At 41.1% G+C, this 15,879-nt stretch overlaps 1 protein-coding gene across 2 annotated transcripts in view; it reads left to right on the top strand.

Annotated features, from left to right (window-relative positions):
* The window catches only part of COIL (coilin), a 22,199-nt gene extending 6,547 nt beyond the window's left edge, over window positions 1-15,652 (top strand). The window contains exons 2-7 of one of the 2 annotated variants that reach the window (XM_032280109.1): window positions 3,345-4,443; window positions 4,561-4,644; window positions 5,224-5,271; window positions 7,956-8,025; window positions 12,205-12,293; window positions 15,162-15,652. In XM_032280109.1, the coding sequence (XP_032136000.1) occupies window positions 3,345-4,443; window positions 4,561-4,644; window positions 5,224-5,271; window positions 7,956-8,025; window positions 12,205-12,293; window positions 15,162-15,245 (1,474 nt within the window). In that variant the 3' untranslated portion in view covers window positions 15,246-15,652. The remainder of the gene's footprint in view (window positions 1-3,344; window positions 4,444-4,560; window positions 4,645-5,223; window positions 5,272-7,955; window positions 8,026-12,204; window positions 12,294-15,161) is intronic. The other variant, XR_004269603.1, reaches the window with a different exon arrangement.
* The last annotated feature ends 227 nt before the right edge of the window (window positions 15,653-15,879 follow it).

The raw sequence follows: 15,879 nt of genomic DNA, 5'->3' as shown, positions 1-15,879 counted from the left end.
ATTCTTTGTGATCTAGGTAAAGAAATACAGAATATTGCCAGGGAAGGTGCACCTGAAAGGAATGGTATGTAAGCAGACCCAGGAGAACCACATGAGGGCTCACTGTGTTGCCCCAGGTTAGTTTTGATCTCCTGGATTCTAGTGATCTTCCCTCAGCCTCCTGAGTAGCTGGGATACAGGCATGTGCCACCACGCCTGGTTTACAATCTTAATATTTTTAAAACTGAAATCATTCTCTTGGGGAACAGTAGGTAGTAGGGCTGCAGCAATCACAGGTCACACGTTCAAGCCAAATAGCCATAGATGCATGGTTTTAAGAATAGGGGAGACGATGCTAAGAGCTGCTTTAGAGGGCGTGAGGGTGTTGCCAGCTTCCAGAAAAGGAAGGGGTTCTCATCACCTGGATGTCACATGTGCCGGTTTCCAGGCCCTTAATAAGCCACAGTGATTGAACAGAGTCTTGCAACCATTTTCAACATTTGACAGAAAGTTTGGTCCTGTTTGGTCATCTCAGAATTGAAGCTTGGATCAAATACTACAAGTAAAAACAAATGGATTGGAAATGTCAAGAAAAAGTCTGATATTGTAACGCTTCTGTAGTAGCTCTTAGATTCACAGGATGCCAAACTGGCTTTTGCCGGATTAAAAATTATTTCCTTGCTATTAGATGCCAAGGTCCCCAGCTGGGAACAGAGGGGAATGTGTTTTTGTAATTTAAAATCCCTGGTCACTCAGCGGTTTATTTCTCTTTATCCTACTCCTGATAGCAATAGCTCTTATTTTGTTTTTTCTTGATTTGTGTGTCTGTATAGTTATATTTTCTGACAAATAAATGAGGATTTTTTTCAACTACCACACTGTGGTAAATCTAGAGGATTACTATGCCTTAAAAAAGTTAAAGAATGCTTATAATATATGCTCCTATCATTCACCAGTTGTTCTTTAATTTCAAATATCATTGTCTACATCTTTTCCTGGCCACTAAAAAAACTTGAAATATATAGCTGGATATAAATGGCTTGCAAGTCTAATGTGTGTTTTCAGCAGTGGTGCAATTACAGCTCACTGCAGCCTCGACCTTCTGGGCTCCAGTGATCCTCCCACCTCAGTCCCCCCAGGTAGCTGGGACCACAGGCATGCACCAACCATGCCTGCCTAATGTTTGTATTTTGTAGAGACAGGGTCTCCCTATGTTGCAGGGTCTCCCTGGTCTTAAACTCCTGGGCTCAAGCGATCCTCCCACCTCAGCCTCCCAAAGCTTTGGGATTACAGGCATGAGCCATTGTGCCTGGCCAACAGGCATTTTTGAGTACCCATTGTTTGCTTAACATTGAGGACACTCTGTCAAGACTTCCATCATCATCAGACTGCACATACTAGGATTAGCTGTTGCCAGTTAATGGAGAAACAAAATTGCTTTCCTGTAGTGAAATTTTGGATGAAGTAGGGTTCTTCAGAGAAACAGAACCAGTAAGACACACTCTCTCTCTCTTTCTCACACACACACACACACACACACACACACTCTCTCTCTCTCTCTCTCTCTCTCTCTCTCTCACTCACAGACATGGGATTTATTGTAAGGAACTGGCTTATATGATTGTGGAGGTTGAGAAGTCCCAAGTTCAGTTGGTAAGCTGGAGACCAAGGAGAGCCAATGGAAATATTTCTAGTTCAAGTTCAAGTCTGAAGGCAGGAGAAGACTGATGTCTCAGCTTGAAGAGTCAGGCAGAGCAAGCAAATTGTCCCTTACTCAGGCTTTTTGTTCTCTTCAGGCCTTCAGCAGGTTGGATGAGGCCCACCCACACTGAAAATAGCCATGTACTTAGTCTAGCAATTTAAAATGTTAATCTCATCCAGAAGCAACCTTGCACACACTCCTAGCGTATTTTTTTTCCACTGAGGCAATATATTTGTAAATATGTATTACATCCTTATAAAAAGAATCCTAGGATTTTTCCTCCTATGGGTTTTTGTCCTGCTTCTTCATGGTCTGTGATCCCAGCTGAGGTTGCTTCACGGTCTGTGATGTCAGTGCAATTAAACCAAACTGGTGGGGTGGGAGCAGATTATTCTGCCACTTTTCTAGATTTTTGAGTTGCACATCAAATCTGGGACTGATTACTCCATACTTTTTTAGCCTGCCTGTGAGGTTCACATCAATTTTTTTTAGCTCTGTGATTATCGGTGATTTCAGATTTGTCAGTGTAACCAGGCTTCATCATCACAGTAAGAAACCGGATGATGGGGCTGGGCACGATGGCTCATGCCTGTAATCTCAGCACTTTGGGAGGCCAAGGTGGGTGGATCACTTGAGTGCTTGAGGCCAGGAGTTCAAGATCAGGCTGGCCAACATGGCAAAACTCCATCTCTACTTAAAATACAAAAATTAGCCAGGCATGATGGCAGGCACCTGTAATCTCAGCTAGTTGGGAGGCTGAGGCACAAGAATTGCGTGAACCCAGGAGGTAGAGGTTGCAGGGAGCTGAGATTGCACCACTGCACTTCAACCTGGGTGACGGAGTGGGACTTGTTTCAAAAAATAAAATTAAATTCAAAAAAGAAACTGGACAATGACTTTGGAGCTTGGCCTAATAAGAACCTGGCATTTACCATGCTCTTCAGCATTGTTGATGCTCTTGAGAACATCAGCCAGGATACCATCTGCACTATTGTGGTGGTGTGGAAAGAGCCAGAGTAATTTTAACCAGATATCTGGGCACCCAATAACCCAGTCAAGTTGATATATAAAATTAAGCTTCACAGAGTGTCATGGAATTGTACAGATGGCTGTCACTACTCTAGATAACATAAATTGTTTAGTATTTAATTAAAACAAGACTAAAATCTTTTTAAAGACAGCAGCTCATATTCTGAAACAAAATGGATAACCATCATTATCACCTTTTAGGGTAGGTGACATGCATATGTCACCTTTCTATGACATGCATAGAAAGATTGAGAGTTTGAAGTTAGACAAATCAAAGTTTGAATTGCCTTTCTGCTACTTAAATCAGGTCTAGATTTGGGACAAGTAACTTGTCTGAGCTGTAATTTTGTGATCTGTAAAATTAAAAATACCTCCTTTGTGTTGGTGTTTAGAGAAAAATGTATAAAAAATGTTTAGGATGCAGTAGCTATCCAGTAAATAAAACTAGCCATTTGAAAGTGGACTGTAAATGCTGTATAGGCCATTTTGTCAGAAGAGTCTTTTTAAGTGATGTGGCATTTTTTCATTGACTGATGGTAGTTACATTTTGTAGAGTCTTCTTGGTATATAACTAAGTCCTGGAGACATGTTTACAAATTGTTCACTCAGGGTTTCTCTCTTGTTCTTTTGACAGAGTTAAATTAGAAGAGAGAGGAGTTGCTGAGAATTCTGTAGTCATCAGTAATGGTGACAGTACTAATTTATCACTTAGAAAAGCAAAGAAGCGGGCATTTAAGTTAGAGGAGGATGAAGAAACTGAACCAGATTACAAATATTCAAAGAAGCGTTGGAAGAGGCAAGAGAACAGTAACAATGAGAAGGTCTTGGATCTGGAACCAAAAGCTGTCACAGATAAGACTGTCAGCCAAAAAAAAAGGAGAAAAAATAAAGCAACCGGTGGCACAGCGGGTGATAACGAAGAGACCAAAAGAAAACCACTAAAGAAAAAGGAGAAACGTGAATATAAAAAAAAGGCCAAGAATCCCAAGTCTCCTAAAGTACAGGCAGTAAAAGACTGGGCCACTGAGAGATGTAGTTCTCCAAAAGGTTCTGCTAGAAACAGCCTTGCTAAAGCCAAAAGGAAAGGTGGCGTAAACATTGGCTCAAAAGAGAGTCCCAGTTTCTCCTCAGAGTCTGGGTCTTGTCATGAATCAATCAGTGATGGTCCCAGCAAAGTCACTTTGGAGGCCAGAAATTCCTCAGAGAAATTACCAACTGAGTTATCAAAGGAAGAACCCTCTACCAGAAATACAACTGCAGACAAACTGGCTACAAAACCTGGCTTTAGCCTTACCCCCAGCAAGGGCAAGACCTCCGGAACATCATCTTCTAGTTCAGACTCTAGTTCAGACTCAGATGACCAGTGCTCATTGAGCACCCCGGAGTGCGCTGCGGGTTTCTTAAAGACAGTAGGCCTTTTTGCAGAAAGAGGTTGTCTAGGCCCAGGGCTGTCATTACAGACTGCAGGTGCTGCTGGATGGAAGCGTTCTGGCTCAGATGGTGGCGGACAGGCTCCTGGTCCTTCTGCCAGCATATCTCTCCCCACTAGTTTAGGAAGAGGATGGGGTAGAGGAGAGAACCTTTTTTCTTGGAAGGGAGCTAGAGGACGGGGCATGCGGGGGAGAGGTCGAGGACGGGGGCATCCTGTTTCCTGTGTTATGAATAGAAGCACTGACAACCAGAGGCAACAGCAATTAAATGAAGTGGTAACAAATTCATCTACTATTATCCAGGTAAGTATTATTTTTTATAAGTTACCTCCTCCCTTCCCCCTTAGAGTGTGGAGTTCATGTCATGGGTTCATATTTTCTTACCAGTAATGATGTCACATGACTAACACTGTTTTTCAGAATCCAGTGGACACACACAAGGACTATAGTCTGTTACCACTGTTAGCAGCTGCCCCTCGAGTTGGAGAAAAGATTGCATTTAAGGTATATTTTAAAACAACGGGTGCAGCAAAAAAGGTTCATTCCCCTTCCAAATAAACTTACTTAGCAAATCAGGTTAAATGTATTTGTGAAAGCCCTTCCCACTAGAAGCCCAGTGTTGTCATGGGTTCATGGTAGGGCTGCCAGACTGGTGGGGGTGGACACCCCAACATTGCACGATGGAGGAGCTGTGGGAATGTGAGAGTATAAGACAGCTTATGGCCATGCGTGGTGGCTTACGTCCGAAATCCCAGCACTTTGGGAGGCTGAGGTGGGCGGATCACGAGGTCAAGATATCGAGAGCATTCTGGCCAACATGGTGAAACCCCGTCTCTTCTAAAAATACAAAAATTAGCTGGGCGTGGTGGCAGGTGTCGGTAATCCCAGCTACTCAGGAGGCTGAGGCAGGAGAGTCACTTGTACCCAGGAGGCGGAAGTTGTAGTGAGCCGGGATCGCCCCACTGCACTGCACTCCAGCCTGGTGACAGAGCAAGACTCCGACTCAAAAAAAAAAAAAAAAAAAAAAAAAGAAGAAAAAAAAAAGAGGGCTTACGTATTTGTGGGCTTTTTTTTCTTTTTTAGCTTTTGGAACTAACATCCAGTTACTCTCCTGATGTCTCTGACTACAAGGTAAGGATGTTTATTTAAAAGCAAGTTGTCAGTATATTAATACAACTAAAATCATATTTAGTACTACTTGTATGGATAATAAAGATTTAGTTTTTACTAAATAATGCCAGAAAGTAGAAAATGAAAATATTATATCAAAATGTCAACTTTTTAATAGTATCACTGTGAAGTCTCCCAGTGTTATTTTCCTTGTACTTGGAAAGAATATAGTAGGAGAATGGTGTGCTTAATTTTTACTTTTCAAAAAAATATTAATTTTTTGTTTTAAATAGAGATGGGATCTTGCTGTGTTGCCCAGGTTGGTCTCAAACTCCTGGGCTCAAGTGATCCCTCCCATCTCAGCTTCCCAAAGTGCTGGGATTACGGGCGTGAGCCACCATGCCCAGCCAGTTAATTTTTTTAGTTACTTTTTTCTAATTAGTTTTAGAGACACAAACTTACTTGAGTATTCATTCCTTCATGATTCTAAACTTTGAAAGAAAATAATAGTTCTCAGCAAGAAGCTTTGATTATTTTCATCATGGGAATCTATTTGACATATTTGTGAATTCTGGGTATTCTAATCTAGTATGATTTCTTTTGCATTATCAGTTAACCACAGGTAGTTCATAAATATTACCCATGGAATTTACTTAATATGTGTATGAGTCTTTATGTTGGCATGTGAGGTTTTTCATAGTTCAGTAAAAGCTTAGTCAGTGAGATCACAGAATTATATGTTTCTTTTTTACCCACAAAAATTTTGTTGAAAATCTTCTTAAAGTGCATACTTTCTTTTTTTGATGTACTATACGGAATGTAAGACCGTTTTTAAGGTAATAATTGGTAGTGTTAATATAGTAGCAAAAATAAAACACAAGGGAATTTGATTTAATCTGGACTGATGCCTTGGAAGACTTTTAACATCTTTGTAAAACCTTTCCTCAAAAGCACGCTAGAGGAATCAGTTAATGAAGGGATCTGGTGGGTTAGTTCTAGGTCTTTGGTGTTCTGGTTTTCATCTTCTTAGGCACTCACTATCTCCTGTGGATGAGGTGATCATATAATTTATCACCTAAGTCAGGATACTTGTGAGTGAAAGGGAGTGCTATTAATAATTATGCCGGAAAGATATATACAGACCTGTCTTGTCACCCTACCACAGATAACTAATTTAATTGTGTGATATATGAGAAAATGGAAATGAATATTGTATTGATACATCCGACAACCTCTATAAATTATCTAGATCATACTGATTTTTAAAAATTGCATATTAATGGCTAGATGCAGTGGCACACATCTGTAATCCCAGCACTTTGGAAGGCCAGGATGGGCAGATCACTTGAGGTCAGGAGTTCAAGACCAGCCTGGCTAACATGACAAAATCCCATCTCTACTAAAAATACAAAAATTAGCCTGGTGTGGTGGCGTGCACCTGTAGCCCTAGCTACTCGGGAGATTAAGGCACAAGAATTGCTTGAACCCAGTAGGTGGAGGTTGCAGTGAGCTGAGATCACGCCACTGCACTCCAACCTGGGTAAAAGAACAAGACTCTTAAAAAATATATATTGCATATTAAATTGGTATTAGTCATCATAGTTATTAACATTGAAAGGCGATTTGCCAACTTTAGTTCCCACAATTTGTTAAAGATTTTTGAAATTGCTGTCAAAATTATTTTAAGATTAAAAATTGGTCCTACTTTTTTGCTTTGACCTTAAACACAGTTATCCAGCTTGATCATCTGCTTTATTCATTAAGCTTGTCTCTAAAAGTTAAATTAGTTAAATTCTGTCCTCAAAATTGTAGTCTCCCAAGCCCCTGACTCCCTTTTGAGTCTGGTTTTAAAAAAACACTATTGACCGTGCTCCAAAATTCTAGGTAGAAGCAGGAGGAACTAGTTTGTTGACCTTGGTCTGTACTCCTAGAGGTTACCATGTGTCTCCCCATTGCCCACATTCATGGGCAGTACCTCCTCTTGATGCATTAGAAAATCAGCTCCCACACCTGAAGAAAGGGAATTGGGATCTTACCAGTGATGAAGTGCTTTCTAGTTTCTCCTGGGGGGTTGTGATCACTGTTTTAGAAGGGTACTAAAGGCCGGGCGTGGTGGCTCACGCCTGTAATCCAAGCACTTTGGAGGCTAAGGTGGGCGGATCATCTGAGGTTGGGAGTTCAAGACCAGCCTGACAAACATGGTGAAACCCCGTCTTTTAAAAAAAAAAAAAAAAAAAAAAAGAGAAGAATGGTACTAAAAACATCAGGAACCGAGGCAGCACCATTAGGATTTATCTAGTCTCTCCTGATGAATGCTGTGATGGTCAGTTGACTGTGATAGTCACTTGACTGTATCATCCTGGTGTGATTTTTCCTCCTTTTCCCTTATTCAGTCACTTTTGGTTCCTTGGTGTAATCTTTACTTTCATCGAGTTATTTAAGTTAGTGTCTGCCATTTATGATTTAATATCTGTTTTGCCTCTAAGGACATTTCTGTATATTCACATAGAGTGTTTATCAGTCCACCTGTTTTTATTTTATTTTCTCTATATGCGGATTTACTTTTAAACTTTAAAATTGAGATAAAATTCACATAACATAAAATTCAACATTTTAACCATTTTAAAGTCTACAGTTCAGTGGTTTTTAGTATATTCACAATGTTTTACATGTTGATTTTTGACTTGGACTTTTATTTTTGAAAGGAAGGAAAAATATTAAGCCACAATCCAGAGACCCAGCAAGTAGATATAGAAATTCTTTCATCCTTACCTGGTGAGTCTTTTAGAAAAGAATTTGAAAATGTAGGCTCTTTCTATCTATACAGTAGTTTCTAAATAGCTTTTCTATACAAGAGATGTTCTCTTCCTTGGCCTCTATATAACTGGCAATCCCCACTTCCTCTTTCAGCACTTTGTAGCCCTGGGGTCCAATAAGAGATGTTGGATATATTCCAAAGCTTTTGGGCTAGTTCTTATTACTGTAATTATATAATTTCACAAAAGATTATATGAACTGATAAAAATTGATTGAAAAAAAGGATTATTTCTAGGAAGCCTGAGTTGAATGCTGACTCAGAAAATGCTATGAAATTATGGATGAGTGGGTCAGCTATAAAAGATTGGGAGGAATTTTGTAAAAATCGGGGAAGATTCTGCACTTAGATTGCCTTGCAAATTTTTACAGTCTTGCATTACTTAAAAAAAAAAAACCCAGGCCAGGTGCTATGGCACATGCCTGTAATACCTGCACTTTGGGAGGCCAAGGTGGGTAGATCACTTGAGGTCAGGAGTTCCAGACCAGTCTGGCCAACGTGGTGAAACCCTGTCTCTAGTAAAAATACAAAAATTAGCTGGGCCTCATGGTACACACCTGTAATCCCACCTACTGGGGAGGTTGAGGCAGGAGAATCGCTTGAACCCAGGAGGCAGAGGTTGTAGTGAGCCCAGATCGCACCACTGCCCTCCAGCCTGGGTGACAAAGCGAGACTTGGTCTCAAAAAAAACCCCTAAAACTGTAAATTGTAGAAATTGCAGACAACACACTGGTATGGTTTATAAAAGAAAGAAAGAGCTCTATTTAGTTAACTCATAAAACCTACTCAGCTCTATTTCAAAAGATTGGCAAATGAATATACTTTTGTATATTAAGTCAAAATGAAAAATCTAAAGTGTATGTATACACACTTTCACATATCATTTTAAATGGTTACTGGCTTTGGCCGGTCGTAGTGTCTCACGCCCGTAATACAAGCAGTTTGGAGGCCAAGGTGGGCGGTTCACCTGAGGTCGGGAGTTCAAGACCAGCCTGACAAACATGGTGAAACCCCGTCTAAAAAAAAAAAAAAAAAATTAAATGGTTACTGGCTTTATCTCTGATTAACCACACCTATTACTGGCTTTATGCCTGGAATAAGAGGGCTTTTGCAATATGTAGCTTAACTTGGGGTATATTGTAGCAGTTCCTGGCCAGAGGGCAGGGGAGATCCCTTTCTTTAGCAGATCCTAAAGCAATTGTTTTCTGTTTGTTTGTTTTTTTGTTTTGACAGAGTCTTACTCTATTGCTCAGGCTGGAGTGTAGTGGTGCAGTCTCAGCTCACTGCAACCTCCGCCTCCTAGGTTCAAGCGATTCTCACACCTCAGCCTGCTGAGTAGTTTGGACTACAGGCGCGCACCACCATGCTCAGCTAATTTTTGTATTTTTAGCAAAGGCGGGTTTTGCCTTGTTGGCCAGGCTGGTCCTGAATTCCTGGCCTCAAGCAGTCCACCTGCCTTGACCTCCCAAAGTGCTGGGACTACAGGCGTGAGCCACTGTGCCCAGCTTGTTTTCTGCTTATTTTTAAATAAGGGATTGAATAAAAGATTGAGCTGACAGAAATCAGTCAAAAGAGTTTTTCAATAAAGTTCCTTTACAATATTAAATAAATGTTTATATATAACTTACACTGGTTTCCTACCTTTCTTCTGAAGAGGTTTCATTTATAGAAGTCCCCTTTGTTAGGAATGGTGGACAGAAGTTTGTCCACTGTCAAATTCTGTGCACACAGCCTAATCAGTGCTTGTCAGGTGATTAACAGTGATCATAACCACTTAGAACTTTTCTTCTCTAGGGCATCAAGAAATGGCTTTGGAGGCCAAGGTGGGAGGATCACTTGAACCCAGAAGTTCAAGATCAGCCTGGGCAGCATAGCTGAGACCCTGTCTCTTAAAAAAAGTCATATTAGCTGGGTATGGTGGTGTATGCTTATAGTCCTCGCTACTTGAGAAGCTGAGGTGGGAGGATCACTTGAGCCCAGGAGACTGAGGCTGCAGTGAGTCGTGATTGCATCACTGCACTCCAGCCTGAGTGACTGAGCAAGACCCTGTCTCAGAATTAAAAAAGAAAGAAATGGATTTATCCGTTCTCCAATAGCAATGTCACTTATCCTTGATTTGGTGGTTCTGATGTACATAAATTTCAGTCGCCATGGTTTAGTTAAGTAATACCAGTCCCCCAGCAACATTCGTATGTTAACTGTAAGTGCATAAAGTACTGCTAGCTCTTTAGCCCACATATCATTACATAACGTAAATAACAGATACGCATCATGATCCGTTTCCAGTCTAAGTCACTGCTTTCAGAGTCTGTCAGTGACTGGCCACTGTGCATCTGTTACTCAGTTCACATACGGAGCAGAGCATGGGATTGTGGCGCCTCCTTGTCTCTCACTAATAGACCTACATGACATTTTACAAAACAGGTAACTGCAGTAGGGAATTGGCCCACAGAGATAAAGGCACAGCAAAAAAACAAAAGTGTTGATGCTTAAAGTGCCATCCGAATGGAATGTAAGGAGAGTCTATAGAAGAAATAGCTCACTGTGGGAATGTTGACACTGCCGGCGAGGTGAACTTACTGACAAAATGAGGAAAGTAGTTGCGGCAAAAAGGATGAAAATGTCCCCAAAGTGACACCAGCAAAAAACTTCACAAAGATTTCCCAAAGTAAAAAAAACAAATTCTTTGAGCGATTTCATGACATTAGAAGCGCCAAGGATAAAATGTTGAAAGCAGTATCAAAGGCCGGGCGCGGTGGCTCACGCCTGTAATCCTAGCACTTTGGGAGGCCGAGGCGGGTGGATCATGAGGTCAAGAGCTCAAGACCATCCTGGTCAACATGGTGAAATCCCATCTCCACCAAAAATACAAAACATTAGCTGGGCATGGTGGCGCGTGCCTGTAATCCCAGCTACTGAGGAGGTTGAGGCAGGAGAATTGCCTGAACCCAGGAGGCGGAGGTTGCGGTGAGCCGAGATCGCGCCATTGCACTCCAGCCTGGGTAACGAGTGAAACTCCGTCTCAAAAAAAAAAAAAAAAAAAAAAAGGCAGTATCAAACTTAGAAAAGAGTATGACAGCTGTACAGAGCACAGAGAAGATGCTTGCTCTGTTTTATAAGTTACAGGGCAAGAACACAAGTGCTGTTCAAACTACCCTAGATAAGTTTCTTACAAAGAAATAAAATGTGTTAAAAAAAGGAAAGAAAGAAAACACATTAATTCTCAGAGTTCCTAAGTAATTGCAGTGTACTACATAAATATACTATATATACTTTACTGTTTTTTTAATTTCCCTATATAGTAAAAGTTTTTAATGTTTTGGCAAATTTTTTTAAAACTTGTAAGACAATAATTTTTTCCTATTTATTAAGATTGTTTTGTGTGATTTCAGCTTGCACAGTCATTTTTCCAATCCCATTCTACCATAGAAAGCAAGGACTGAGGCTGAGCGTGGCAGCTCATGCCTGTAATCCCAGCGCTTTGGGAGGCCGAGGTGGGCAGATCACTTGAGGCCAGGAGTTTGATACCAACCTGGCCAACATGGTGAAACCCTGTTTCTACTAAAATACAAAAATTAGCTGGGCATAGTGGTGCACATCTGTAATCCCAGCTACTCAGGAGGCTGAGGCACGAGAATCACTTGAACCCAGGAGGTAGAGGTTGCAGTGAGCCAAGATTGTGCCACCGCACACTACAGCCTGGGTGATAAAGCAAGACTGTGTCTGGAAAAAAAAAAAAGAAAAAAAAAAAAGGACTGCCTGTGTTACTAAGTAGTAGGAAGCATATGTGATTTCTAATGATGGAGGATTTCATGTTACCTTCCCTTATTGAAACACATAAATTAATTTTGGGGATTATCTTGTGGTGCCATATTCAATTCTGGTAGTACTAATGACAGTTCATCAAGCTTATGAAGGAAAGATTTTTTTTTGATAAATGGCTGAGAAGTCCCCCTGGTCCAGGGTTTTTCTCAGGATTGCCCTGTATCGAGCACCCCATGCTTTCCTGTACCTACCCAGCCTTCACATTGACAGTTTGTTTGTGGCTGTTTTCTTAATAATATAAATTCCCCATAGAGGAACATTTTTAACTATTGAGAAATGACTTACTCACTTTCCTCCCTATCTTCTGGTTTCAGCCTTGAGAGAACCTGGGAAATTTGATTTGGTTTATCACAATGAAAATGGAACCGAGGTAGTGGAGTATGCTGTGACGCAGGAGAGCAAGGTAGGTGTGCTTCTCTTCTTGCGTTGCTTGGCCATACGTTCTCTCTTGACCGATTACCTGTGGTTTGGAAGGTGGCATTGCACTACAGGCCTTGGGGGGAATCTGACCTTCCCATTGAATGGCAATACCAGTGTCAAGTGCCAAGTCAGGGCACCATCTTGGCCCTTATAGAGCCTATGTGACAAGACGCACAAATAACAAACTTTTGTTTAAGAGTGTACAGCTGTGCAGCCAGGCGCGGTGGCTCAAGCCTGTAATCCCAGCACTTTGGGAGGCCGAGGCGGGTGGATCATGAGGTCAGGAGTTCAAGAACATCCTTGTCAACATGGTGAAACCCCGTCTCTACTAAAAATACAAAAAATTAGCTGGGCATGGTGGTGCGTGCCTGTAATCCCAGCTACTCAGGAGGTTGAGGCAGGAGAATTGCCTGAACCCAGGAGGTGGAGGCTGCAGTGAGCCGAGATCGCGCCATTGCACTCCAGCCTGGGTAACAAGAGTGAAACTCTGTCTCAAAAAAAAAAAAAGAATGTACAGTTGTTTAAAATTATAGCTATGTAAGGATTCCAGTAGGAAAGGGTAGCATATTTAGAAACTTTATTGGCATATACATTTAGAGAAGCACATATAATTGTGTGGCTTGAACAGTTTTCACAGTGAACATACCCATGTAACCAGACCCAGATCTGGAAGTAGAACATTAACACCCACTCTCAGAAGCCTCTGTTATGTCCCCTTGCAATCACTACTATCCCCCAAGTGTTACCACAGTTCCAACTTTTGTTTTTTTGAGAGAGTCTCACTGTGTTGCCCAGGCTGAAGTACAGTGGTACAATCTTGGCTCACTGCAACCTCCCGCATCCCAGGTTCCAGTGATTCTTGTACCTCAGCCTCTGGAGTAGCTGAAATTATCGGTGCCTGCCACCTTGCCCAGTTAATTTTTGTAATTTTGTTAGAGACGGAGTTTCACCATGTTGGCCAGGCTGGTCTCAAACCGCTGACCTCAAGTGATCTGCTCACCTAGGCCTCCCAAAGTATTGGGATTATAGGCATGAGCCACCACGCCTGGCCCGAGAGTTCCAATTTATGAGAGTTTGAAGAGTGACATAAAATGATGATCCCGTCCTCTGACTTTTAAATCCTTAAATTACCACTTTAGGAAGTATCTGGTTTATACCTTTTTAAGCAGCCAGACTAGCTCATTAGGTTATGGTGGCATGAAATAGAAGTTAGATTTAAGAAAATGCTCTCTTTTAAGGTGTTTATACTTGAAATGTTATAGATATTATTCTGTAAGTTTCAATTTTGCAAACATATTTTTCCTGAAGTGGGAACTTTTAGAAACCCTGGCCAGACTATATGTTTTACCTTGTCTTTAAGGTAGATGACACTTAGGGATTTATTCCAGGAACACATTTTTAGTGTGTGTGGTAGGATCAGCAGATTTGGCTCGGTCTCCTGTATTTTTTTATTTGCAATAGTTTTTTTTTGGTTGGAATTGCAAACTGCACTAGAATATTAAACCTTGGAGGCTTTTCTCTCTATGCCGTAAACAGAGGCCTAAAGTAGACTAGAAAGCCTGTAATTAGGTTGGGCACAGTTAATCACAGCACTTGGGAGGCCGAGGCAGGCTGATCCCTTGAGTCCAGGAGTTTCAGACCAGCCTAGGCAACGGGGTGAGGCCCCATCTCTACAAAAAATACAAAAATTAGCTGGGAGTGGTGATGCACGCCTATAGTCCCAGCCACCTTTGCGGGTGGTGGAGGCGAGGCAGGAGGATCGCTTGAGCTCAGGAGGTCAAAGCTACCATGAATCCTGATTGTGCCACTGCATTCCAGCCTGGACTATAGAAGTGAGACCCTGTCTCAAAAAAAAAAAAAACCTGTCACCTTTTATGACACTAGATGGCCCTCATTATTCATTCACAGGATGAAGTCTTAGCGTTTGCTTTCTCTTAGTTGGCTGTGAAATAGTTTTAGGTAGCCTAGGATAAGAACTACAGAGCTTCACAAAAGGGCATCAGCAGCCTAGTGGTACCCATCTGGGCCACAGCTAGTTCCCAAAAGGTCTCCAGGCTGCCTGTCCACAGGGCAAATCAAATACAGGGGCTGGGGGAGCTGCTCCCTCTCGCAAACCCTGCATCTCCTGCTGTCAGTCAAAGAAAGATGATATATGTTTAAACATATAAAAAAATTTTTTTAATTAAAAAAAAAAAATTTAGCTTCATTCTAAGTAAATGAGTTATTTCTTTCTTTTTTTCCCAACATGGATATTTCACTCTCTCGCCCAGGCTGGAGTGCAATGGCACGATCTCAGCTTACTGTAACCTCTGCCTCCCGGGTTCAAGCAATTCTCCTGCCCCAGCCTCCCAAGTAGCTGGGACTACAGGCATGTGCCACCACACCCAGATAATTTTTGTATTTTTGCAGAGACACATGTTGGGCAGGCTGGTCTTAAACTCCTGACCTCTGATGATCCACCTGCCTTGGCCTCCCAAAGTGCTAGGATTACAGGCATAAGCAAACATGCCCGGCCTCTGTTTTTTTTGTGTTTTTTTTTTTTAATTAAAAAATTAAAAAAAATAAAGATGAGTCTCACTAGGTTTCCCAGGCTGGTCTTGAACTCCTGGGCTCAAGTGTTTCTCCCCCTTGGCCTTTTAAAGTGCTAGGATTACAGGTGTAAGCCAATAGTGCCCAGCCTACATGAGTTATTATACCCTAATTAAACTTAGTTTATTGGAACCCAAATTATTCCAGCTCTTAAACCATTCTACACAGATGGAAATTTACTTGGCTGAAAATTTTAACTTACCAAAACCTGTATGACCTCAAAATGAAGTGCCTACACTGTGTATTTTGTCTTTTTCCTCAGATCACTGTATTTTGGAGAGAGTTGATTGATCCCAGACTGATTATTGAATCTCCGAGTAACACATCAAATACAGAACCTGTCTGAGTATGACCTCTCCAGCTTATAGTTTATGAATGTTTTGTTTGTGAAAGTGACTATAACCTGAACTTTTTTTTTAAGAGGAGTTGAAAGTTGTTTGGATTTTTTTGTTATCTTCACTTTACTGCATAGGAAACAATCTACCTCATCATTTAAAATGACATGGGTGTCGGTTTTGTAGACCTTTGGTTTTTTTGTCAGGTTTAATTTCAGTTAACATAATGTAAAACATGACATTCCCTGCAGACATTGTTGTACACCAATGTGTATGGTTTCTTCTCTTTTTTGAATGTTTTTGACCATCAAGTAGCAGTCGTCAGTAGGAGTTTATAATTCCAAGAATGTGCTGCATATCTTGTCTCAATAAGTTTTAGGTAACATTTAAAAATACTAAAGCATGTTACTTGACCTAATTTTTTACCATTTGAGTTGTTCCATTAAATGGAGCATCTCGTAAATTGCAAGTATTTTATACTTGCAATTGTTAAGAGCTAAAAGGTAGTTGGATTTGTCACAATGAGTTAAGGAATCCTTTCACGTTTTTCCCAATTTTAAAATTAAGGATTCTCAGGGCCCTTTGTACAGCAGTGAAAATAAGACGTGTGTGTGTGTGTGTGTGTGTGTGTGTGTGTGTGTGTGT

Source organism: Sapajus apella, unplaced genomic scaffold (genome assembly GCF_009761245.1).
Source record: "Sapajus apella isolate SASKATOON/1434 unplaced genomic scaffold, GSC_monkey_1.0 scaffold12, whole genome shotgun sequence".
Lineage (NCBI taxonomy): Eukaryota > Metazoa > Chordata > Mammalia > Primates > Cebidae > Sapajus > Sapajus apella.
Note: the sequence above shows the minus strand (reverse complement) of the source record. Positions and strands in the feature narration are given on the sequence as shown.